General features: G+C 39.1%; 1 protein-coding gene and 1 pseudogene across 4 annotated transcripts in view; both read left to right on the top strand.

The window, feature by feature from the left end:
- Nucleotides 1–26,545, top strand: part of MIGA1 (mitoguardin 1) — a 92,257-nt gene that overhangs the window by 59,946 nt on the left and 5,766 nt on the right. For 3 of the 4 annotated variants that reach the window (XM_024237491.3, XM_024237483.3, XM_024237498.3), the window contains exons 9-15: nt 13,901–14,019; nt 14,275–14,347; nt 15,002–15,088; nt 16,194–16,292; nt 18,876–19,010; nt 21,316–21,369; nt 25,764–25,880. In XM_024237491.3, the coding sequence (XP_024093259.1) occupies nt 13,901–14,019; nt 14,275–14,347; nt 15,002–15,088; nt 16,194–16,292; nt 18,876–19,010; nt 21,316–21,369; nt 25,764–25,880 (684 nt within the window). Of the gene's footprint in view, nt 1–13,900; nt 14,020–14,274; nt 14,348–15,001; nt 15,089–16,193; nt 16,293–18,875; nt 19,011–21,315; nt 21,370–23,233; nt 23,958–25,763; nt 25,881–26,545 lie in introns of those variants that run through there. The other variant, XM_054532865.2, reaches the window with a different exon arrangement.
- On the top strand, nt 552–13,348 carry LOC129050504 (nuclear speckle splicing regulatory protein 1-like; annotated as a pseudogene).

Below are 26,545 nucleotides of genomic sequence, written 5' to 3'. Positions count from 1 at the left end.
CAGAGTGAGACTCTGTCTCACACACACATGCACAAAAGTAGTATTACACATCTATAACTGATGTGTGAATTTTATCTCTAGTTTGGAAGCTTTAGATATTCCAATACCTGTACCTTAAACTTTGGATCTGCCTTTTTAAAAGCAGTACTGATTCATAATATCTTTTATCCTCTCAAGGTTTTTCTATATGTGTATATTTCAGCCATCACTTACAGTATCATCTCCTAATTGTTTACATTAAAAAAATTTTTCCACTTATAAGTTTGCAGTAGACAGAATATATTTACTTGTTCTATGGGAAAGCTGTTTCCTCTTCCTTTTACTGTTCATTGTATACATATTTGTCTTTCTATTCTGTAGATGCTATGTCCTAGGTCGTTTGTAAGGAGAAAAATTGCTTTTCACTTTGCACTTTTTTCCATTGTGAGGAACAATATACCTAATTGCTCCAAAGTTTTCTTTCTAATATGCAACTTTAAAAAATATTTTGCTAAGTGTTGATTGTACTTACTTTAAATTTATTGTTTAATAAGATTTAATAAAAATTATTAAATACTTGTGGAAAACAAAATGCATGAATATACACAAAAAGGACTTACTATTCAAGAAATACCCTAAGAATGCTTCCATGGTATAAATGTATGGTCTCAGAATGTGAATGTTCCAGGATAAATTATTTTATAAGAAATGTTTGTTAAATTATTTTTAACTATATGCCAAGCACTTAAGGTTAAATTAGGGAAAATTGTTTTAATGAAGAAAGTTACTAAGTTAATAGAATCAGAACCCTTTGGGAAGTTAAACAGTTTTTGATCATTCGAAAACCTTTTCAGGATTACCAGAAAGGTTTCTTGCCTAGTTAGATTAAAACAATTTCTGGTATAGGTTTTTCTATAAGTTAGATCAATCATTTGTGAAAGTGATTAACAAGATTTTCCTGTATAAGCTTTGCCAAACATTGGTTTGGAACCACAGATGAAAAGCTTTTTTTTTTTTTTTTTAAATATAGCTTTCTTGACAGTAATTCACATGCCATAAAATTCACCCTTTTAAAATATAGAGTTCAGTGGTTTATAGTATGTTTATATAGTTGTGCAGCCAGCACTACTTTCTAATTTCAGAACATTTTTATCACCCTAAACACAAACCCCTACCCAATAGCAGTCACTGTCCAACTCCCTTTACCCCCCCAGCCCTTGGCACCGAATACCTTCTGAGTCTATGAATTTGCCTTATTCTGGACATTTCTTATAAGTGGAATCATACCATGTGATATGTTGTATTTGGCTTTCTTTCACTTAGCGTAATGTTTTCTTTCAAGCTCTGAAAAGTCTTTTTGATGTTAAGATACCTTCCCATTTTACTCCTAATCCTTCCATCTGTTAAAGATATTGTCATTTAATAGGTAGAAACTAATATTGCAGAGAGCAGTTTTTAGCTGTAGATTCCATTTTTTATAGAATTACCACTCTGCAATTGTGTATATGTGTTTAATAGAGAAATCATAGGCTTCTCTTTAAAAAGAAAATTTTATTTAAAAATTTTTTTTTAAATAGAGATGGGGTCTTGTCATGTTGCCCAGGCTGGTCTCAAACTCCTGAGCTCAAGCAATCCTCCCTCGTCGGCCTCCCAAAGTGCTGGAATTATAGGTGTGAGCCACTGTATCCGGCTGAAAATTTTATTTTTTATAATTCAGATACCACGGCCGGGCATGCTGGCTCACACCTGTAATCCCAGCACTTTGGGAGTCCAAGGCAGGCAGATCACAAGGTCAGGAGATCGAGACCATCCTGGCTAACATGGTGAAACCCCTCCTCTACTAAAAATACAAAAAATTAGCCAGGCATGGTGGCGGGTGCCTGTAGTCCCTGCTACTTGAGAGGCTGAGGCAGGAGAATGGCGTGAACCCAGGAGGCGGAGCTTGCAGTGAGCCGAGATTGTGCCACTGCACTCCAGCCTAGGCAACAGCGAGACTGTCTTAAAAAATAAAATAAAATAAAATAATTTAGATACCTCTACTTGTACTCTAAATGGAACCTTGGAAAACTTTTGCTATATCCACCTCTCTGATTTGACAACACTTATTTATAGCAATCCAAAAACTACACCAATAGTAGGGCCACGTTCAGCAGTTACGGGAGCAAGATGGTGATTCTGGGCAGGCAGTATGGGCTTATTTTGCCAAAGAAAACACAGCAGTTGCATCCTGTTTTGCAAAAAACATCAGTGTTTGGGAATGATTCTGATGATGATGATGAGACCTCCATGAGTGAAAGCCTTTAGAAGGAAGCTACTAAGAAGCAGGCCATGAAACAGACCAAACTGGAATCCAGAAGGCCCTTGCAGAAGATGCTACTGTGTATGAATATGACAGTATTTATGATGAAATGCAGAAAAAAATAAGAGGAAAACAATCCCAAATTGCTTTTGGGGAAAGACCGAAAGCCCAAGTATATTCACAACTTGCTAAAAGCAGTTGAGATCAGAAAAAAGGAACAGGAAAAAAGAATGGAAAAGAAAATACAGAGAGAACGAGAAATGGAAAAGGGAGAGTTTGATGATAAAGAGACATTGTGACATCTGCATATAAGAAAAAACTGCAAGAGACAGCTGAAGAAGAAAGAAAAAAGAGGGCTGCTGCGCTGGAAGCATGTTTGGATGTAACCAAGCAGAAAGATCTCGGTGGATTTTATAGGCACTTATTAAATCAAGCAGTTGGTGAAGAGGAAGTACCTAAATGCAGCTTTCGTGAAGCCAGATCTGGTATAAAGGAAGAGAAATCAAGGGGCTACTCTGATGAAGTAAGTTCAAAAAACAGAATACAAGAGAAATGCATTCTTCAAACTGATCTGAAAGTAGAGGAAAACCCAGATGCAGACAGTGACTTTGATGCTAAGAGCAGCAAGGATGATGAAATAGAAGAAACTAGAGTGAACTGCAGAAGGGAAAAGGTCGTAGAGATCCCTGAGAATGACCCCCAAGCACCACAGGAATCAAAACCACTCTCAGTCACCTAGTGAAGAAATAGGGCACAGTGCCAGACACCACACGAAAGGATCACGAACGTCGAGAGGACATGAGAAAAGGGAAGATCAGCACCAACAGAAGCAATCCAGAGATGAGGAGAACCATTACACTGACCGTGATTACCGGAAAGAAAGGGATTCTCATAGGCACAGGAGGCCAGTCACAGAGATTCCCATTGGAAGAGGCATGAACAGGAAGATAAACCAAGGGCGAGGGACCAAAGAGAAAGAAGTGACAGAGTGTGGAAAAGGGAGAAAGACGGGGAGAAATATTCCCAAAGAGAACAAGAAAGAGAGACAACAAAATGATCAGAACCGACACAGTGAGAAAGGAGAGAAGGAAGAGAAAAGCAAAGCAAAGGAAGAGCATATGAAAGTAAGGAAGGAAAGATATGAAAATAATGATAAATACAGAGATAGAGAAAAACAAGAAGTAAGTGTTCAATCTTCAGAAAGAAACCTTCAGAAAGGAAAGCAGCCCAAGTTCTAGGGCATAGGATGAATTTCTTGACCAAGAAAGATCCAACAAAATGAGAAACATGACAAAGGACAAAGAAAGAAACTAGGAGAAACCCTCTAATTCTGAATCATCACTGGGAGCAAAACACCGACTCACAGAAAGGCAAGAGAAGGGTAAAGAACAAGAGAGACCACCTGAGGCAGTGAGCAAGTTTGCAAAGAGGAACAACGAAGAAACTGTAATGTCAGCTAGAGACAGGTACTTGGCCAGGCAGATAGTGCAGGTTAATGCAAAGAGCTATATTGAGAAACAAGATGATTGATGCCTACCCCAAGAGAAAGATTTAAGGAAGCACAGAAAACTGTAATTCCTGGAACCTGCTGCATAAAACTGTAAAGGAATGTGTTACCAGTAGTTTGGAGGGCATTTTTAAATTTATTTTCAAAATTTTAGGTTAAAATCAAAAGTCAGTCTTACATCTTGGATGTTTGGATATGGATGTTTGGCTGAATTTATATATAGTATGTACTTATCAATACCACATTCTTTGTTGTATTCCAGAACCATAAGAGTGTGTTAATTCCCTGTAGGTACATAATGAGGAAAATTGGCTCCACTACAACCATTAAAAAATAATTTTGGCCAGATGTGGTAGCTCGTGCCTGTAATACGAACATTTTGGGAGGCCGAGGCAGAAGGATCACTTGAGGCCAGGCATTCAATACCAGCCTATGCAAGATAATGAGACTTTGTCTCTATTTAAAAAACAAAAAGCCTGGCGTGGTGGTGCATGCCTGAAGTCCCAGCTGTTCGAGAGGCTGAGGCAGGAAGATCCCTTGAGCCTAGGAATTTGATGTTACAGTGAGCTATGATCATACCACTGCACTCCAACCTGGGCAACAGAGCGGGACCCTGTCTCTAAAAAAAACCTTTTTTTAAATAAACAGTTTAACTCTTCTAATAACGTTGGTTTTGTTGCACGAGCTGTTTGTTTTATAAATATTGTATTTCAGATAAAATATGAACAATAGAAAATATACTTTACATTCTGAAATTTGTATTAAAGTGTAAAATGTGAATCATACATCTTGTCTAAATAGCTTACAGCTAGTTGGCTTAAATGAAAATAAAAAATAGTGATATGCTTAAAAAATACACCAATAATAATTTACAAAGCGACAAAGATGAATATTTAGGATAATTATAACCTGAAAAGGGAGAGAGGGCTACATCTATCACTTAAAATTTTTGTTCTATGAAAGTATGAAGGCATGGCCATCCGTGGTGCTCACACCTGTAATCCCAGCACTTTGGGAGACCGAGATGGGTGATCACCTGAGGTCAGGAGTTCTAGACCAGCCTGGCCAACATGGTGAAACCCAGTCTCTACTAAAAATACAAAAATTAGCCAATGTGGTGGCACACACCTGTAATCCCAGCTACTTAGTAGGCTGAGGCAGGAGAATCGCTTGAACCTGGGAAGCGGAGGTTGCAGTGAGCCGAGATTGTGCCACTGTACTCCAGCCTGGGCAACAGAGTGAGACTCTGTCGCAAAAAAAAAAAAAAAAAGTATGAAGGCTTGACTGGGGCTGAAAGATCTGTTCCCAAGATAACTCACTCCTATGAATGGAAAGTTGGTGCTATCCATTAACAGAAGACCTAAGTTTCTCACCACATAGACTTTTCTATAGGACTATTTGAGTATCTTTACAGCATGGCACCTGGCTTCCTGCAGAGGGAGTAACCCAAGAGAGGGCAAGGTGGAAGTGATGACTGTTTTGACCTATCCTCAGAAATCTCGTTCTGTCATTTCCACAATGTGCTGTTGGTTACACAGGTTAGCCCTATTCAATGTGGGATGGGATGTGAGTAACCAGGGTGAGAGAATCATTGAAGACCCAATTTGGAGGGTGGCTATTTTAAGTTCCTATTGTCTATTAAGGGATACAGATTGTTAACAGCCTGCTTTCTTTAACTGTAAGTCTTATTTATAATTTTAGGTGATTGATTTGAAAGGAGAATGTAAACATGTATAAAATGGTCCACATTAAAATAGAACTTAGCCTATTTCATGTCCCTACTTGTAATAATCTTGAAACTTCAGACATTTCATTCATGGTCATTCAGAGGACCTGGTCTGGATTAAGGCTTTTAAAAAATATTACTTCAAATTTAGCAAAGTCATTACATGCCAAGGAGGATAAGGCTCAGTCCATCTTGTACCTCATGGGGCCCAAGAGGAGTAATTTAGGATGTTTGAAATCTTTAGCTAATCCCCAAACACAGTTTTCACTGGTTGCTTCATATGTGGGAATTATCTATTTTTCTGTTTTTATTGTTGCTGTTGTTGTTGACTTGTTTGATTTCTTTTTTTTGTTTGTTTTTTTGAGATGGAGTTTTGCTCTTGTCACCCAGGCTGGAGTGCAATGGCATAATCTTGGCTCACTGCAACCTCTACCTCCCGTGTTCAAGTGATTCACTTGCCTCAGCCTCCCAAGTAGCTGGGATTGCAGGCACCTGCCACCACACCCAGCTAATTTCTGTATTTTTAGTAGAGATGGGGTTTTGCCATATTGGCCAGGCTGGTCTTGAACTGCTGACCCTCAGATGATCCACCCACCTTGGCATCCCAAAGTGCTAGGATTACAGGCATGAGCCACCGCGCCGGGCCTTGCTTGATTTCTTTTATGGTCATATTTATGGTACTTGTGAAATATGGGAAATAACAAAAGGTAGGATGATGATTTGGTGTAAACAAATATAGTATTACTTTTCTTTTTGAAAATATTAAAATGAGTTTTTAAAATGTAGCCTTTTGGGAGAAGAAAAATTTCAAAATATATAGGAAATTTCAGCTAGTAAGAAAAAGGACCCCCTTTTCATAGTAAATTGCATCTTCCATAGCTGAAATTAACTGCATTATTGACCGCTGCTTCTGAAATAACTTCTCAGCTCTATTTAAATGTTAATTTTTTTCTAAAACCTTTTAAAACATGTTTGGGAATTTTGTTGAAAAATTCTTCCTATGTGATGTATTCCGAAATGAGAATTTCAGCCAATGTTTTAATGAGTTTCTTTTTGCTTAAAAAAGTTTAAGATTAATGATTTAAATAAATGTTTCTGAGCTGGCGTTGTCTCTGAAGAGTCAATAATGTTTGCTAGTATCAAATCTTCAATATGATATATTCTCACAGCTGCAGTCCTATTTTAGGAGGCTTCTTTAAATGATTACTTCAACCAAACCAACAAATAAGCAAGGTAGATCAATAATTCAAGACTCAACTCTGGAATCTCCCATTGTTGGATTGTCTTCTTATTATTGTTAGAAATTATTTCATGTAGAGGGTTTAATTGGAGCCCAGTTTAGTTTTCTTTCTTTTTTTTTTTTTTTTTGAGACAGAGTCTTACTCTGTCACCCAGGTTGGAGTGTAGTGGTGTGATCTTAGCTCACTGCAACCTTGCAACCTCTGCTTCCCAGGTTCAAGCAATTATTCTGCCTCAGCCTCCCAAGTAGCTGGGATTACAGGCATGTGCCACCGTACTCAGCTAATTTTTGTATTTTTAGTAGAGATGGGGTTTCGCCATCATGGCTAGGCTGATCTCAAGCTTCTGACCTCAAGTGATCTGCCCACATCAACCTCCCAAAGTGCTGGGATTACAGGTGTGAGCCACCGCACCTGGCCCCCAGTTTACTTCTTAGGATTTTTCTCTAATAGAGAATAGAGAATACTAATAGTACATGTATTTGGGTCCTATTTGTTTTGACAGTGGTACAAAAATTTAAAACTGTTTAATATCTAAAGAATTTTCATTCTAAGTTATTTTTAAAAAGCTGTTTAGTTTTCTTAGCCTCAAGAAGTTGCCCTTTAGCATAACATATATTCCTTAAAATATGAGGGGAAATGTTACGTAAAGTAGAGAATATATACTGTGAGATACTGTCATCTCTTCATACCTTTTTTTTTTGCATCTGGCCTAATCGACATATTTATATTTCATAAATATTGCTGATGCTGAAACTTCTTATCTCTTGGCTGTTTGGATAAGGCTGATAGGAAGGGTATAATTTGGTGCTTAAGTTCTGGAATAATGTGCCTGGGTTTAAATTTTATCATTTAGTTGTGGGATTCTGGGTAAGTTCCTGCTAATTTAATCTCTGTTTCTTCATCTGTAAAATGTGGATTATTTATTTATTTGTTTATTTGAGAGAGAGAATCTCACTCTGTCTCCCAAGCTGGAGTGCAGTGGTACGATCTTGGCTCACTGCAACCTCCACCTCCTAGGTTCAAGTGATTCTCCTGCCTCAGCCTCCCAAGTAGCTGGGATTATAGGCATGCGCCACCATACCTGGCTAATTTTTGAATTTTTAGTAGAGGCGGGGCTTCGCCATGTTGGCCAGGCTGGTCTCCAACTCTTGACCTCAAGTGATCCACCTGCCTCGGCCTCCTGAAGTGCTGGGATTACAGGAATGAGCCACTGCACCTGGCAAAATGTGAATAATAGTACTTATTTTATGAGCTTTTGTAAGGGTTAAATAAATCAAGTGAAAGCATTAGCACAGCACTGGCTGCATGTGAAATACCAAAACCAAAGCCTTGAGAGTTACTTCTAGAATTATAACATAGACATTCAAAAGTCTCCTCCACAAAGCAGAAAATGTCAAAAACAAAATTTTCAGAATTCTGAAAATGGATGAAAGACTTGCAAAAATTCAGAGAACATTGAATCAAGTAAAATGGCTGAATCTCCATAAGAGCAGTGAGCTTTGGGATTTTTAATTTGCTCTCTTCCTTTTTAATAAAAAAATGTTTTGGGTGTGAGAGCAGAGTACAAGCTGTAGTGTCAGGAGTCATGGCAGGACAAGCATTTGGAAGTTTCTTCCACCCTGACCAAGTATTGGTTGAAAGGTGTGCTGCAGAAACTACAACCAAAGGAGGCATTACAGCTGGGCACTGTGGCTCATGACTGTAATCCCAGCACTTTGGGAGGCCGAGGCAGGAGGATCACTTAAGTCCAGGAGTTAGATACCAGCCTGGCCAACATAATGAACGCTCGTCTCTATGAAAAATTTAAAAATGGGCGGGAGGATCACTTGAGCCTGGGAAGTCGAGGCTGCAGTGAGCCATGATTGTGCCACTGCACTACTGCCTGGCTGACCTGACAAAAACAAAAAACACAAACAAACAAAAACCCAAAAACAAACAACACACACACACAAAGGAGGCATCATGCTTCCAGAAAAATCTCAAGGAAAAGTATTACAAGCAACAGTAATAGCTGTTGCTGTTGGATCAGGCTCTAAAGGAAAGAGTGGAGAGATTCAACCAGTTAGCATGAAAGTTGGATATAAAGTTATTTTCCTGGAATATGGAGGCACCAGGATTATCTCTTATTTTATTTTTCCATTAAGTTATTGGGGTACAGGTAGTATTTGGTTACATAAGTTCTTTAGTGGTGATTTGTGAGACTTTGGTGCACCTATCACCTGAGCAGTATATACTGCACCATATTTGTAGTCTTATCCCTCACCCTCCTCCCACTCTTCACCTCAAGTCCCCAAAGTCCGTTGTATCATTCTTATGCCTTTGCGTTCTCATAGTTTAGCTCCCACTTATCAGTGAGAACATATGATGTTTGGTTTTCCATTCCTGAGTTACTTCACTTAGAATAATAGTCTCCAATCTCATCCAGGTCACTGCAGATGCTGTTAATACATTCCTTTTTATGGCCGCACAGTATTCCTTCATCTATACATACCACAGTTTCTTTATGCACTTGTCAATTGATGGGCATTTGGGTTGGTTCTACAATTTTGATTCACAATTTTGCAATTGTGAACTGTGTTGCTATAAACATGCATGTGCAAGTATCTTTCGAATGATGACTTCTTTTCCTCTGGGTAGATACCCAGTCGTGGGCTTGCTGGATCAAATGGTAGTTCTACTTTTAGTTCTTTAAGGAATCTCCACACTTTTTTCCATAGTGGCTGTACTAGTTTACATTCCCACCAGCAGTGTAGAAGTGTTCCCTGATCACCGCATCCACACCAACATCTACTGTTTTTTGATTTTTTGATTATGGCCATTCTTGCAGGAGTAAAGTAGGTATTACACTGTAGTTTTGATTTGCATTTCCCTGATCATAGTGATGTTGAGCATTTTTTTCATATGTTTGTTGGCCATTTGTGTATCTTCTTTTGAGAATTGTCTATTCATGTCCTTAGCCTACTTTTTGATGGGACTTTTTTTTTCTGATTTGTTTGAGTTCATTGTAGATTCTGGATATTAGTCCTTTGTCAGATGTAGAGATTATGAAAATTTTCTGCCACTCTGGGTTGTCTACTCACTGTCAACTGTTCCTTTTGCCATGCGAAAGCTCTTTCGTTTAATTAGGTCCTAGCTATTTCTTTGTTTTTATTGCATTTGCTTTTGGGTTCTTGGTCATGAAATCCTTGCCTAAGCCAATGTCTAGAAGGGTTTTTCCAATGTTATTTTCTAGAATTTTTGTAGTTTTGGGTCTTAGGTTTAAGTCCTTAATCCATCCTGAGTTGATTTTTGTATAAGATGAGAGATAAGAATCCAGTTTCATTCTCCTACATGTGGCTAGCCAATTATCCCAGCACCATTTGTTGAAAAGGGTGTCCTTTCCCCATTTTATGTTTTTGTTTGTTTTGTCAAAGATCAGTTGGCTGAACTATTTGGGTTTATTTATGTGTTCTCTCTTCTGTTCCATTGGTCTATGTGCCCATTTTTATACCAGTACCATGCCGTTTTGATGATTGTGGCCTTATAGTATAGTTTGAAATCAGGTCGTGTGATGCCTCCAGAATTCTTTTCGCTTAGTCTTCCTTTGGCTGTGCAGGCTCTTTTTTGGTTCCATATGAATTTTAGAATTGTTGTTTCTAATTCTGTGAAGAATGATGGTGGTATCCTGATGGGGATTGCATTGAATTTGTAGATTGCTTTTGGCAGTATGGTCATTTTTGCAATATAAATTCTACCCATCCATGAGCATGGGATGTGTTGCCATTTGTTTGGGTCATCTCTGATTTCTTTCAGCAGCGTTTTGTAGTTTTCCTTGGAGAGGTCTTTGGACTCCTTGGTTAGGTATATTCCTAAGTATTTTATTTTATTTTTTTGTAGCTGTTGTAAAAGGGGTTGAGTTCTTGATTTGAGTCTCTGCTTGGTCGCTGTTGGTGTATAGAAGAGCTACTGATTTGTGTACATTAATCTTGTATCTGGAAACTGCTGAATTCTTTTATCAGTTCTAGGAGCTTTCTAGACAACTTCTTAGGGTTTTCAAGGTAAACAATCATATTGTCAGCAAACAGTGACAGTTTGACTTCCTCTTTACTGACTTGGATGCCCTTTATTTCTTTCTCCTGTCTGATTGCTCTGGCTAGGACTTCCAGTACTATGTTGAAGAGGAGTGGTGAGAGTGGGCATCCTTGTCTTGTTCCCATTCTCAGAGGGAATGCTTTCAACTTTTCCCCATTCAGTATTATGTTGGCTGTGGGTTTGTCTTAGATGGCTTTCATTACACTAAGGTATGTCCCTTGTATGCCGATTTTGCTGAGAGTTCTAATTATAGAGGGATGCTGGATTTTGTCAAATGCTTTTTCTGCATCTATTGAGGTGATCGTGTGATTTTTGTTTTTAATTCTGTTTATGTGGTGTGTCACATTCATTGACTCACATATGTTAAACCATCCCTGCATCCCTGGTATGAAACCCACTTGATCATGGTGGATTATCTTTTTGATATGTTGTTGGATTCAGTTAGCTAGTGTTTCGTTAAGGATTTTAGCATCTATGTTCATCAAGGATATCGGTCTGTAGTTTTGTTTTTTGGTTACGTCGTTTCCTGGTTTTGGTATTAGGGTGATGCTGAATTAGGCAGGGTTCCTTCTATCTTGTGGAATAATATCAAAAGGATTGGTATCAATTCTTCTTTGAATGTCTGATAGAATTCTCCTGTGAATCCGTCTGGTTCTGCACTTTTTTTTATCAGTAATTTTTAAATTACCATTTCAGTCTTGCTGCTTGTTATTGGTCTGATCAAGGTATCTAATTCTTCCTGATTTAAGATGGGAAGGTTGTATTTTTCCAGGAATTTATCCATATCTTCTAGGTTTTCCAGTTTATGTGCATAAAGGTGTTCGTAGTAACCTTGAATGATCTTTTGTATTTCAGTGGTATCAGTTGTAATATTTCCTGTTTCTTAGTGAGGTTATTGGGATTTTCTCTCTTCTTTTCTTGGTTAATCTTGCTAAAGGTCTATCAATTTTATTTATCTTTTCAAAGAGCCAGCTTTTTGTTTCATTCATCTTTTGTATTTTTTTTTTTTGTTTCAATTTCATTTAGTTCTGCTCTGATCTTGGTTATTTCCTTTCTTCTTCTGGGTTTGGGTTTGGTTTGTTCTTGTTTGTCTAGCTGCTTGAGGTATGACCTTAGATTGTCTGTTTGTGCTCTTTCTGACTTTTTGATGTAGGCGTTTAGGGCTATGAACTTTCCTCTTAGTACCACCTTAGCTGTATCCCAGAGGTTTTGATAGGTTGTGTCATTTTTGTCATTCAGTTCGAAGAATTTTTAAATTTCCATTGTGCTTTTGTTTTTGACCCAGTGCTCATTCAGGAGCAGGTTATTTGATTTCCATGTATTTGCATGGTTTTGAAGGTCCTTTTTGGAGTTGATTTCCAGTTTTATTCCACTGTGGTCTGAGAGAGTGCTTGACATAATTTCAGTTTTTAGTATTGAAATGTGAGGTACCATTACATTCATTGTGCTCTTTGTTGCCTGTGTACTTTGTTTTTTGTTTTTTTTTTTTCCTTTGTAACTTGTATTGTATTGTATTGTATTTATGTATTTATTTTGTGATGGAGTTTCGCTCTTGTTGCCCAGGCTGGTCTTGAACTCCTGACCTCAGGTGATCTGCCTGCCTCAGCCTCCCAAAGTACTGGAAAGTGCTGGGATTACAGGTGTGAGCCACTGCACCTGGCCCCCCCTAATTTTTTTAATTAGAGGATATGGTGGTGCGTACCTGTAGCCCCAGCTACTCAGGAGGCTGAGGCAGGAGGATCACTTGAGCCCAGGAGTTTGAGGCTGCAGAGTTATGATCGTGCCACTGCACTACAGCTTGGGTGACAGAGTGAGATCCTGTCTCTTCCAAACAAAACACTCTAGAAGTTTTCTGGGCTGTTTTTTTTTTTTTTTTTTTTTTTTGCTTAGCTGGCTACTCTATAGTGTTTGCAATTGTTTTTTAATGAACTATCAGAAGATTGGAATTTCATATGTAGAGTTGTTATGCTAGCCAAAAGCATGACTGTCTTTCACTTATACAAAAGTTAATCAAAGCTACATACAAGGAAATATGTCTTAGAATAGCAACATTGAGCTTATTTTTTTGTTTTTGTACTAAGTTTTGCTTCATTATAATCATAGGTTATAATACTTGTAAGTAATCTATGGATGATAAAATTCTCCTCCTCTTTTTAAAAAATGCTTCCTCAGTTGTTCTTTTTGGTGAACTATAAGATACAGTATTGCTGGCCAGACACGGTGGCTGACGCCTGAATGCCAGCACTTTGGGAGGCTGAGGTAGGCGGATCGCTAGAGGCCAGTTCAAGACCAGTCTGGCCAACATGGCAAAACCCCATCTCTCCTAAAAATACAAAAATTAGCTGGGTGTGGTGGCGCGTGCCTGTAATCCCAACTACTCTGGAGGCTGAGGCAGGAGAATCGCTTGAACCTGGGCGATGGAGGCTGCATTGAGCCAAGATCCTGCCACTGTACTCCAGCCTGGGTGACAGTGAGACCCTGTCTCAAAAAAAAAAAGATACAGTATTGGTTTTCTGTACGTTCTGTGGATTTAAGTAATTGGATTCAGAATGAACTAAGCTTGTTAAAAAGTTTTACTCTTTTTAACAACTCAATTTTGAAATAAAATAAATTCAGATTTTATTAGCTATAAAATCCTATTGAGTGGTTTTTATGGTTTAATCTAATTTATTGTATTTTGATGTTAGCAAAATCCTATTTTCTTTCTTTTATAGTTTATCTTCTTATATCAGTGTATTCTGCTTTTTGGTTTTCTGGGTTTTTGTTTTGTTTTGTTTTTGAGACAGGTCTGGCTTTGCCAGCTAGGCTGGAGTGCAGTGATACAATCACAGCTCACTACAACTTCAACCTCCTGTGCTCACGTGATCTTCCCACCTCAACCTCCTGGGTAGCTAGGACCACAGGTGCATGCCTCCACACCTGACTAATTTTTTTAGATTTTTGTAGAGACAGGGTCTCCATGTTACCCAGGCTGGTTTCAAACTTCTGGGTTCAAACGATCCTCCCAAAGTGTTGCAATTACAGGCATGAGCCACTGCACCTAGCCTGTATTCTGTTCTAACCCACCGTGCTCTTAGCTTGCAGAACACAGAGAAGTAAGGCATACCTACAGCCTGGAGTCCCTTTGTCACTGCCCGTTTTACGAGGAAGCCATGCATTTAGTTGAAGAAGGAAAAATTTACTCCAGAGTACTGAGGTACCATTTCAGATTTGTTTATGTTTATGAAGGATATTAAGGTGTTTGTGTGGTACTTATTAAAAATGTTTATGAGAATAGGAGAAAATATGTTTTTAGGTCCAAGTAAAGAAAAAATTATTTTACATGTTCTGTCAGTATTGAAAAAACATGTTTTATATAAGGTCCTGAGGTTAAGCCTTGTTTGAATCCAAATTTATAGTAGGCTTGATCTTGAATGTAGTTTAACAATTGTCTCCCCTGTTTATTACATAGAACTGAAATGTTGGAGTGCCTAGGAGACAGTGATTTTCTTGCCAAACTTCACTGTATTCGACAGGCTTTTCAGGTATTTTTTTAACATTAAGTGACTTCACCCAGCCACTCATCCCCACCCTCATGCTGTAGAGTCCAGTGCAAATAAACAGGACAGCTCTGTGCTCTTGATTATCCCTATTCCTAATGACAAATATAAAGTCCACTAAACTTATTTTTCCTCCCTGCTACTTGCCTTCATTTGTTTCCGTATTTCATTATCCTCTTCCACGGCTTCCCAGGCCCACCAGACTTTGTCAAAACAGGATATTTTGATACTTCAGGAGCGTAAAAATGGCTGCTTAAAATAAAAACCCTCTTTCTTATTAATTAGTGTGTATTTGAGATTTAATTTCAGTCAATTATAAAATTGATTTTCTAAAAAGAAAATAACAAGAATATATTTGTTTTCTTATGTTTTGGGGCTACAGGAAATTTATTTAAGACTGTAATATGATTTTGAACAGAATTTAAATTTAAATTTTACTCCCTTTAATCTTTTTTTGACTATAGGTTTCAAGAGTTCTTTTTATTTTAGTAAATTAGGACTTTCTCTGTGAGCTGCCTGTTGAAATAGCACCACATGCAATGCATTAACTGTTTTAGGATTATTTGTGCTATTAAGTTGAATGTCCATTCACATTCATTATAGGTCTCTTTTTTTCTTTGGGGATGAATATTTTTTCAGGTAATTCTTTCAGAATCAGCTAACAGGATATTCCTCGCTGAGAGTGGAAGGAAAATTTTATCAGCTTTAATTGTGAAAGCACGAAAGGTAAACTTCTTCTGTTGGCAAGATTTTTACCATTTACAAAAGTTGTTTTTACCCTTTGAACTGAAGATTAAGATATTAAATTTTTGATAGAAGAAAAAGTTTTTGTGGATAGTTGAAAAGGGCATTAAGTTATGCTCGGGTTGAACTATGTATAAAGTCCACACTATTTCAACCAAGTTGTTTCTCATAAATTATTTCCAATTTGCCATAAACTCTGTAAATATCATGGTGAGAATTATCATTAGATCTGCTGCTATAACCATCACTATTATTGTTACTGATGCCTCCTCTTTTATTACCTCAATCTTGTTCAGGAAGAGGGTTACAGGAAATAGCGTAGGTCTCAGAAATCTGGAATACAAATTGAACTGCCTCATCTTCATGTAGTTGAATGAGGCAGAAGCAATGACAAGAACTTCATTCAGACTGTAAGGAACCACCTTACTTTATGTAAGGTTTGTCCAGATGATGAGAAAACAAAACAAGCCTTCCTTGAGCCATTTGCACACCTAGTTTTCAGACTCAATCCCTTTGAACTTTAATTCTTTCATTTATATAATAGAATTATATTTATATTACCTCATTTCAGAGGGTTTTTAGGATGATTAAATAAATGATAAATGGGAAAGCAACTTAAAGAATAAAGTGTTAAGTAGTGTAAAGTGCTAAGTATATGTAAGGTGATACTAACTATTAATACATGCAATTCCCAATGTAAGTCTTGTGTTGCTTTCTTGGCTTTCTCATGACAGATAAACTCAGTGATTTGAACTAGGCTTCCTCCAAAAGAAGCAGAACTGCAACAAAAGCCTCACATAATGTCTGCTATAACCAAATTTTCATTTTAAGGACTGACCAAAATAGGCATACATATTTGAGTAATAAATAGTTTGCTTGTGACATTTTACTGACATTCTTTATCTTGGCTTCTGCAAAATGTTGCAACAGCAAAGTAGTAAACCAGATAAATTTGGCATACCTTTAAAATGTATTTTAGTTCAGTTACCTAGTAGAATTAAGATCTACCAGACTTATTTGAAGAGTAACTTTCTTTGTAGCTTGTTATAAAGTTGAGTTTAGGGTTAAAATGTGTTTTCTTCTTCAGAATCCAAAGAAGTTTGAAGATGTTTTTGATGAAATGATCTATTTTTTAGAGCAGACCGATCACTGGGGTAGTACTGAAATGGAACTTGCTGCTAGAGGGGTAAATTAAAATTTTTTGTGATATTTATTTTTCTTAGTTATTTGCATGTAATTTTATATGAGTTGAGACTTCTGTTTCATTGTCCTTGTTAAATAAAGTAAAGCCAATTGTATGGTTGTGGGACATCTTTTTTTCTGACGAAGTCATAAACCACACTCCTTGTACATTGGGGCAGTAGTTGTAAATTGTTTTCTAAGAAGCCTTTTTTGCTGTTGTTGGCTCCTTGCTTCCTTCCCTCCTGTCCTCCTTCCCTTGTTCCCTCTCTTCCTTCTCTCCAAAAGTCATTGGCAGGCCCCTAGCAGGGCAGGAATGGTGGCCTATGCAAGGACAGCTTTGGGTAGTACAACAGCAGCAGCTCAGTAGGGCTGGGGAATTGGCTGTATACACAGGACTGAGCAAATAAGTATACTGAGAAAAATCAGAGCCAGCTTTTCCCTGTGAGAGAAGGGAGGTATAAAACGCTGGGATTGGAATTGGAGCTGTCAGTGTGAGTTCACAGTTTATAATGTATATGTAGATACAGATATAGAAATAAATATAGGTCCGGGCATGGTGGTTCATGCCTGTCATCCCAGCACTTTAGGAGGCTGAGGCGGGCGGATCACCTGAGGTCAGGAGTTTGAGACCAACCTAGCCAACATGGCAAAATCTCGTCTCTACTGAAATACAAAAATTAGCCAGGTGTAGTGGCTCACGCCTGTAATCCCAACTACTCGGGAGGCCAAGGAACGAGAATTTCTGGAACCTGGGAGGGGGAGGTGGCAGTGAGCCAAGATCGTGCCACTGTATTTCAGCCTGGGTGACAGAACGAGACTCTGTCTCAAAAAATATATAGATACAGATATCGGTCAGGCATGGTGGCTCACGCCTGTAATCCCAGCACTTTGGGAGGCTGAGGCGGGCAGATCACCTGAGGTCAGGAGTTCGAGACCAACCTAGCCAACATGGCAAAACCTCGTCTCTACTGAAAATACAAAAATTAGCCAGGTGTAGTGGCTCACGCCTGTAATCCCAACTACTCGGGAGGCCAAGGAACGAGAATTGCTGGAACCTGGGAGGTGGAGGTGGCAGTGAGCCAAGATTGCGCCACTGTACTCCAGCCTAGATGACAGAACGAGACTCTGTCTCAAAAAATATATAGATATAGATATCAGTCAGGCATGGTGGCTCACGCCTGTAATCCCAGCACTTTGGGAGGCTGAGACGGGCAGATCGTGAGGTTAGGAGTTTAAGACCAGCCTGACCAACATGGTGAAACTTGTCTCTACTAAAAATACAAAAATTAGCCAGGCATGGAGCGCATGCCTATAATCCCAGCCTGGGTGACAGAGCGAGACTCCGTCTCAAAAAAAAAAAAAAAAAAAGGAATGAAACCCCAGCACTTTGGGAGGCCGAGGTAGGCAGATCACTTGAGGCCAGGAGTTTGAGATCAGCCAGGCCAACGTGGTGAAACCCTGTCTCCGCTAAAAATACAAAAATTAGCCAGGCATGGTGGTGCATGCCTGTAATCCCAGCTACTCAGGAGGGTGAAGCAAGAGAATCACTTGAACCCAGGAGGTGGAGGCTGCAGTAAGCCGAGATCGTGCCAGTGCACTCCAGCCTGGGTGACAGAGCAAGACTCTGTCTCAGAAGCAAAAAAAAAAAAAAAAAAAAAGAGTGAGTTTACAAGCAGCTGAAAGGCCTTCTAGTCAGAGAAAACAGTGGATACGACAAATACATGAAGACTTAATTTTTCCTTTTCTAGTGTTCCCTTATTCAGGAAATGGAATCGGTATCCATTTACTTCTGCAGGCCAGCAACCTGAGTCTCATCCTTCACCTCTCCCTGATCCTCACCCATTTTATCATATTCATCTCTAAGTTTGTCAAGTTTTAACTCCTAAATATCTTTCAGTTTCTTCGACTTTTCTCTCTTTCTGTCACCCCTCTTGGCCTAAGTACCTGTTGTCTTTTCTCTGGGCTACGTCAGTAGTCTTTATATTTCCCGATTCCCTGCTCACTCCTTTCCTCCCTGCATTCATTCTTTCCCCTGTTTCATTCTCCACATTTCTGCCAAAATGATACAGCACACTATATTTTTTCCTTTATTGTGCTTCACACAGTTCATAATTGGATATTTGCAGGATTATTTTGTTGCTGTTTTCCCCACTATACTCTAGGCTTCTAATTTGCTTACTCTAGAAGTTTGAGCACTTGGTACAACCTGTAGTATGTAAAGTGTGTATGAATGAATGAAAGAGCAAGATGTTCATGATCTGGTGGGGAAGACAGGCACATATACCAGTAACTAAATAACAAGGCAGAATGAGCATCCTGGATGTTATAATAGAAGCGTGAACAAAGGACTCCTAGAATAGAGAGGAGGAGAAATTATTTTCACTTGAGATCTAGGAAGGAGCAGCGATAATGTGAATTCGTAATTTCTAGTGGTGAGCTTTCATATTTATCTCTCCTTTTATTTTTTATTTTTGAATAAGCTGATTAAAAAAAAACCCTGCTGTTATAAAACCGTAAAGCCCTGGCTCAGATTTTATTTCAGCTCTATGTAATAATAATTTCTGTTTCAACTCATAATTTAATGCAGGTGAAAAATCTAAATTTTTATGATGTTGTTCTGGATTTTATATTAATGGATTCCTTTGAAGATTTGGAAAACCCACCCACATCCATACAGAATGTAGTAAATAATCGATGGCTAAACTCATCCTTCAAAGAAACAGTAAGTGGTGGTTTACCTTTCTCAGCCTTTTAAGTTTGATTAAAAAGTGAGGCTGGGCGCAGTAGCTCACGGCTGTAATCCCAGCACTTTGGGAGGCCGAGGCGGGCGGATTACCTGAGGTCAGGAGTTTGAGACCAGCCTGGTTAACATGGTGAAACCCCATCTCTACTAAAAATACAAAAAAAAAATTAGCTGGGCATGGTGGCGGGCACCTGTAATCCCAGCTACTCGGGAGGCTGAGGCAGGAGAATTGCTTGAACCCTGGAGGCGGAGGTTGCAGTGAGCTGAGATTGAGCCATTGCACTCCAGCCTGGGCAACAAAAGCAAAACTCCGTCTCATTAAAAAAAAAAAAAAAAGTGGTTGGCCAGGCACGGTCACTCACGCCTATAATCTCAGCACTTTGGGAGGCCGAGGCAGGTGGATCATTTGAGGTCAGGAGTTCAAGACCAGCCTGGCCAACATGGTGAAAGGCTGTCTCTTCTAAAAATACAAAAATTAGCTGGGTATGGTGGTGGGCACCTGTAATCCCAGCTACTCGGGAAGCTGAGGTGTAATAATCGCTTGAACCCAGGAGGCAGAGGTTGCAGTAAGCCGAGATCATTCCGCTGCACTCCAGCCTGGACAACAAGAGTGCAACTCTATCTCAAAAAAAAAAAGTCAAAACTGGGTAGATTGGTAAGATTTACATATACATCTGTCTGTGAAATAATGTATGGAAACTGAGCTCATCCTTTGATATTCAGCTCAGGCATATACGGTATAACATCTTCAGATGAAATTCTCTTTTCAGCTTCTGTTGTTTTTTGTTCTCAAACCTGTTTGACATTGGTTTTTGTTGGGCTTCAAGAGTGCACCTGGAAGCAAAGTAGGGTGGATATATTTTATGATGCAATTTGGATACCTTTAAAAAAATGTTCCAGTTGGCAATTTCACAATTATTTTGGAACTTACTGATATTAAACTTAAAAGCATTTTAAATAAATTCATTTTTCCTCAATTAAGTATGTTTTAATAATAAAAGGTACATGTTCTCCGTTTCTGTAACTGATTTGGTAAAGTGACCTTGATCAAAGCTGGGTCATGCCAGAGTAGGGTCAGATTTTTCTTTTTTTTTTTTTTTTTTTCCTTCCTGGAATCACCTCCAAGGGTCAGATTTCTTTAGGATCCAGTGGGTGCTTTTGTCCTGTCACAGTTGTATTTCCTAGTTCTTTATTTGGATCAAACTGTTAGCTCTATTCACAAATATTCCAATAGTACTGTTCTTGAAAAAAAAATTACTTTAGGCCAGGTGCAGTGGCTCATGCCTGTAATCCCAGCACTTTGGAAGGCCAAAGCAGGCGATTACTTGAGCTCAGGAGTTTGAGACCAGCCTGGGCAACATAGTGACACCTTGTCTCTATAAAAAAAAATACAAAAATTTGCCAGGTGCAGTGGTGTGTGCCTCTGGTTTCAGTGACTCAGGAGGCTGAGGTGGGAGGTTCACTTGAGCCTTGGAGGCAGAGGTTGCAGTGAACCGAGATCACTCCTTTGCACTTCAGCCTAGGCAATGGGAGTGAAACCCTGTCTCAAAAAAAAGAAGAAAAATTACTTTATTATTACACATATTTATTTGTGTATGTGAATTCTATATACACATATTTTCACTTTTTTCCCTTAAGGAACAGAACTTTAAAACTCTGAAAATTGAATCTCCTTTGTTCCAGAGTGCAGTCTTTTTCCTTTAGTGGCTTTGTGTTTAATTTTTTAAATATTATTTTACTTTTTTTTTTTTTGCCCTTACAACATACAACTTTGCTCATGATTTAAAAATTTATAAAAATGAAATAACTTTTCATTAATATTTTCAAACAATGTGAGGACCCTGACTAGTTTTGTTTTTGGTTTGTTTGTTTGTTTTGAGACCAAGTCTCGCTCTGTCGCCAGGCTGGAGTGCAGTGGCGCGATCTCTGTTTACTGCAACCTCCCGCCTCCCAGGTTCAAGCAATTCTCCTGCCTCAGCCTCCCGAGTGTCTGGGTCTACAGGGCTGCGCCACCATGCCCAGCTAATTTTCTTTTGCATTTTTAGTAGAGATGGGGTTTCACCATCTTGGCCAGGATGGTCTCCATCTCTTGAACTTGTGATCCACCTGCCTCGGCCTCCCAAAGTGCTGGGATTACAGATGTGAGCCACTGTGCCCGGCCGACTAGTTCTTATTAGTAATGAATGTATTAAACATTTTAGACCCATAAACTTTGAATTTCTAATAAAAATGGAAATGTTTATATAGCTGTATATAAATCTTTCTTTTCTCTGCATGTATTTAGGCTGTGGCTTCAAGTTGTTGGTCGGTGCTGAAACAGAAAAGACAACAGATGAAGGTAAAATTCATTATGTCCTGAATTCCTTTGTTAAATCATTTAAGGATTCTGTCAAAGAAGCTTCTGAGTCACTTCTCCAGTGGGAATTGGCAGCTGTAGGAGGGGTAGGAGGGACTGTCCCTCAGGCTAGATGAGTGACTTACTGGTGGTGGGTTGGCTTCTTTTTTGAAGGCCTTCTTTCTCATCCTTAGTATTGAGGCATGCATGGTATTTCAGCTAACTGGGAGAGGGGTTTCGAGTTGGAAACAGCTCTGATAAGTTTTAGGTTTTTGTTTTTTCTCTTAATCATATTAATTTTTTTTTTTTTTTGAGTCAGTCTGTCTCTGTTGTCCAGGCTGGAGTGCGGTGGCGCGATCCTGGCTCACTGCAGTCTTCGCTTCCCGGGTTCAAGCGATTCTTCTGCCTCAGCTTCCCAAGTAGCTGGGACTGTAGGTGCCCGCCACCACACCCGGCTAATTTTTGTATTTTTAGTAGAGACGGGGTTTCACCATGTTGGCCAGGCTGGTCTCAAACTCCTGACCTCAGGTGATCTGCCCGCCTCGGCCTCCCAAAGTGCTGGGATTACAGGCGTGAGCCACTGCACCTGGCCAGTATTTTTTTACAGTTCTTTAATATAGTGGATTCCACTTCATTTAATCCAATTAAGAAATAAAGATCTGATTCTAATAGCTGCTTTATTCAATTTGGAGCGCCTACAAATAAAAAGTCTCAGAGTTTATATCCTGCCTCCACGCCTCACATCCTGTAACCCGTCTTACCTGCTAAGCATTGTTTTTCTCATACACTCCTAGTAGTAAAGGGCAAGGACTCTCGAGTGAGACTACTGGGTTCAAATGCCACATACTAGCTATGTGACCTTAGGCAAGTTGCTTACCCTCTCTATGCCTCAGTTTCCTTATCTCTAAAAATAGAATAGTAATAGTATCTACCTCATAGTGTTTTGTTTTGTTTTGTTTTAGAGATAGGGTCTTGCTCTGTCATTCAGGCTGGAGTGCCGTGGCATGATCATAGCTCACTGCGGCCTCTATAACACCTGGGCTAAGGCAATCTTCCTGACTCATCCTCCCTGAGTTGCTAGGACTACAGGTGCACACCACCATGCCTGGCTGATTTTTTATTTTTTTGTACAGATGAGGTCTTGCTGTGTTGCCCAGGCTGGCCTCAAACTCCTGGCCTCAAGTGATCTTCCAGTCTGGGCCTCCCAAAGTGTTGGGATTACAGGCGTGAGCCACTGTGCCTAGCCCTCATAGGATTTCTTGAAGATTCAATGTGAAGTGCTTAGAACAGTGCTTGGCATAGTGCATTAAGCACGTATTGACTATTACAACATTATTGTTTGCCCAAGGACCTATAGTATTTTATCATATCCATATTTTCCAATCTTATAACTTTGAGACAGTTTTGCCAGTTGCAGTGATTTTAAAGTATAGTCCTCACAGCATCTTTAGAATGTGCTGGTAGGAATAATTCTGGAGCCCCTGTATTTGAATAATTCTTATTTTAAATGATTCCAGAGACCCATATTTTAAGCAGGTTTCCTTAATGATGATGATGAACTCTAACGTTAGGACTAGGAACAGACTTGTATACGTGGGTTTGATTCTCACACTAGCTAGCATGATTACAGTAAGTTACTGACCATCAGCTGACCCTCAGTTTTCCCATTTGCAAAATGGTGTTAATGCCTACTTAATAGGACTGCAGTAAGGATGAAAGCGATGATATCAACAAGCTTAATTTAAACATTAAACATTTAAAGAGTTTAGTAAGTGGTAGTTATAATAATAATGATATATTATTAACATGTCTAACTTTATTTTTCTACTTCTTAGAATAAATATTGTACTTTTTTTTCCTTTTTGAGATGGAGTCTTACTCTGTCGCCCAGGCTGGAGTGCAATGGCACGATCTCAGTTCACTACAACCTCTGCCTCCCAGGTTCAAGCGATTCTTCTGCCTCAGCCTTTCAAGTAGCTGGGATTACAGGCGCTCGCCACCATGCCCGGCTAATTTGTGTATTTTTGGCAGAGATGGGGTTTCATCATGTTGCCCAGGCTAGTCTCAAACTCCCAGCTTTAAGTCATCCACCTGCCTTGGCCTCCCAAAGTGCTGGAATTTCAGGCCTGAGCCACTGCGCCCAACTTATAAGTTTCTATATCCATAGATACCTATATGTCTCACCTCTTGGGAACTGCTTCCTATACCTGAAATGCCAGATTCCCTCTGTACTTAAATAAATCTTACCCATAATTGAGCTCAGCTCACATTATTCCTTGCTGAAGTTTATCTAGTCTGCTTCAGCCCACACTAAGTTCCCACTTGTCTGAGCTCATAATACACTTCAAGTCTGTATGGTATTTAGAACTTTACTATATGTAGAACATACTTTTTGGCCCTCACTAACTAGCTGTGTGTGAATTAGGGCAGTTTATTTAACCCCTCTCCAATATCACTTTTCACATGTTTAAAATGATGTTAACATGACATACTTTTGAAGGAATGTTTCAGTAAATTAAATAGAAACTAGCACATTTTCTAGAATATAATGAGTACTCATTAAATGGTAACTGCTGCTATCTTATATTTTAAAAATGAGGTTTAGGCTCGGCATAGTGGCTTTTGCATGTAATCCTAGCACTTTGGGAGGCCAAAGAGGGTGGATCACCTGAGGTCAGGAGTTCGAGACCAGCCTAGCCAACATGGCGAAACCCTGTCTCTACTAAAAATTCAAAAATTAGCTGGGCATGGTGGTGCACGCTTGTAATCCCAGCTGCTTGGGAGGCTGAGGCAGGAGAATTGCTTGAACCTGGGAGGCAGAGGTTGCAGTGAGCCAAGATGGTGCCACTGCACTCCAGCCTGGGCGACAGAGTGAGACTCCGTCTCAGAAAAAAAAAAAAAAAGAAAATGAGGTTTAGAAGATTGTCTTGGAGACTGTAAAATAGAAAATAACTTCCCCCCCAGGAGACAGAATCTTAAGGTGTAGTTTTCTGTAGTCAGTGCTGTATAACAAATCCCACAGTGTGTTATTTAACAAGGGAAATTCAAAAAGTTATTATAAATATAAACTTAGAGTTTCCTAAAACACAGCTATATGAACTAATACTTCACAGGAAGAGGAAATTACACAATTAAATGCTTAGATAATATAGGGTTCCTTAATTAAAAGATAGGATTCTAGTAAGAGTAATTTAGCTTAATCATTTTACTAGTTGTGTTTTTTTTTGGTCAGTTAATATAATTAAGTGATTGAGTTGGGCTTTTAAATAGCTAAAACTATGATAGTCTTAATAATCATAAAACTTATACAACTAAGGAACACTGTAGCATTCTTGTTGTTGCTTGGTTGCAAAGCTAATATGATTGCCCTTTTTTTTTTGAGACAGAGTCTTACTTTGTCACCCAGGCTGGAGTACAGTGGCATTATCTTGGCTCACTGCACCCTCCAACTCCTGGGCTCAAATGATCCTCCCACCTCAGCCTCCTGAGTAGCTGGGACTATAGGTACACACCACCACGCCTGGCTAACTTTCGTATTTTTTGTAGAGACAAGGTTTCACCATGTTGCCCAGGCTGGTCTTGAACTCCTAAGGGTCAAGTGATCCACCTGCCTTGGCCTCCCAAAAGTGTTGGGATTATAGGCATGAGCCACCATGCCTGGCCGGATTGCTTTTTATGAAGCATTTTTATGAGGTAAAAACAACTTTTAAGGGCGGGGTGTGACAGCTCACACCTGTAATACCAGCACTCTGGGAGGCAAAGTAGGGAGGATTGCTTGAGCCCAGGAGTTCAAGACCAGCCTGAATAACATAGTGAGACCTGTTTCTACTAAAAATAGAAAAAATTAGCCAGGAGGGGTGGCGTGCACGTGTGGTTCCAGCTACCTGGAATTTTGAGGTGGGAGGATCACTCAAGCTTGGGAAGTTGAGGCTGCAGTGAGCCATGACTCCACCAGTGCACTTCACCCTGGGCTACAGAGTGAGACCCTGTCTCAAAAAAACAAACAACAAATATAGAAATGTGTCTCAGCACATATGAAACTATTGGCTAGGATATGAAATCTACATAAAACATTCTATGACTCTAAAGGTTACTTGTAACCTTATTAACTTTCTTAATAGCATGGCTCATGACTGACTCTTGGTTTGCCCTCAAAAAGAGCTAGTCATGAGCCCTGCACTGTAGTGCGTGCCTGTAGTCCCCACTGCTCAGGAAGCTAAAGCCGGGGGATTGCTTGAGGCCAGGAGTTTGAGGTATTGCTAGACTCTGGTTCTAAAAAAACACATTTTCTTAAACTCCCACTGGTCATGTAATGAACAGCAACTTCAGTTTCTGTACTAGAGAAAGCAAATAACAAGAAGGTAGAAATAACTTGATTCTCCTTTACTTCCCAACAGATCCCAGATGGATTTTTTGCCCATTTTTATGCCATTTGTGAACACATCAGTCCTGTCCTAGCCTGGGGCTTTTTGGGTCCTAGAAATTCTCTCTATGATTTATGTTGCTTTTTTAAGGTATGTTCAGTCATTGAATCATTTCTCTTTTTTTTCTAAATCAAAAAGGAGATACGGTTTTATTCTGTTTTGTTTTGCTTTTATAGAAGAACAAATGTTATTTAAGAGTAAAGTTATAAAAGTCACCTAAATTCAGCATTTAAATGCCAGTGTTAAATATTTTTGGCATTTTATAATACCACTATTATTATAATGGACCAGTATTTTATAGATTTGGTGCTTTATTCTGGAGTAGACTCAGCATATCCATTCACCTTATCAATTCCCTAATGCAAGGGATACATGGTCTTGCATGGTGTTGCCATGTGACAGTCAAATCAATGTAGATAGTTGGTTCTTCATACGTGGGCACTTTTGAAACTTACAAACAATATCCACCTTTATTGCACATGTGGTAATATAGAATAAGTTGTGGTTAAAGGTGAAATGAATGATAAAATCCAAGTTGTGAGAAATGAAATGGGAGTTTAACGTTATCTCCCAATGTCAGCAGTTTTAGTTTGCCAAAATACAAGTTATAGCTCCTTATAGAATTTTCTGGCTGGCAAAGTGACAAGGAAAGTCTCGCTATGTAATAGTCTTGAGTTTAGGCTGCATTTCAAGGAGCAAATAAAAGTAAACATAATTGAGTATGAATTTGAAAGTTTGGATGTTTTACTATACCA

The sequence above is a fragment of the Pongo abelii genome, chromosome 1 (genome assembly GCF_028885655.2).
Source record: "Pongo abelii isolate AG06213 chromosome 1, NHGRI_mPonAbe1-v2.0_pri, whole genome shotgun sequence".
NCBI lineage: Eukaryota > Metazoa > Chordata > Mammalia > Primates > Hominidae > Pongo > Pongo abelii.
Note: the sequence above shows the minus strand (reverse complement) of the source record. Positions and strands in the feature narration are given on the sequence as shown.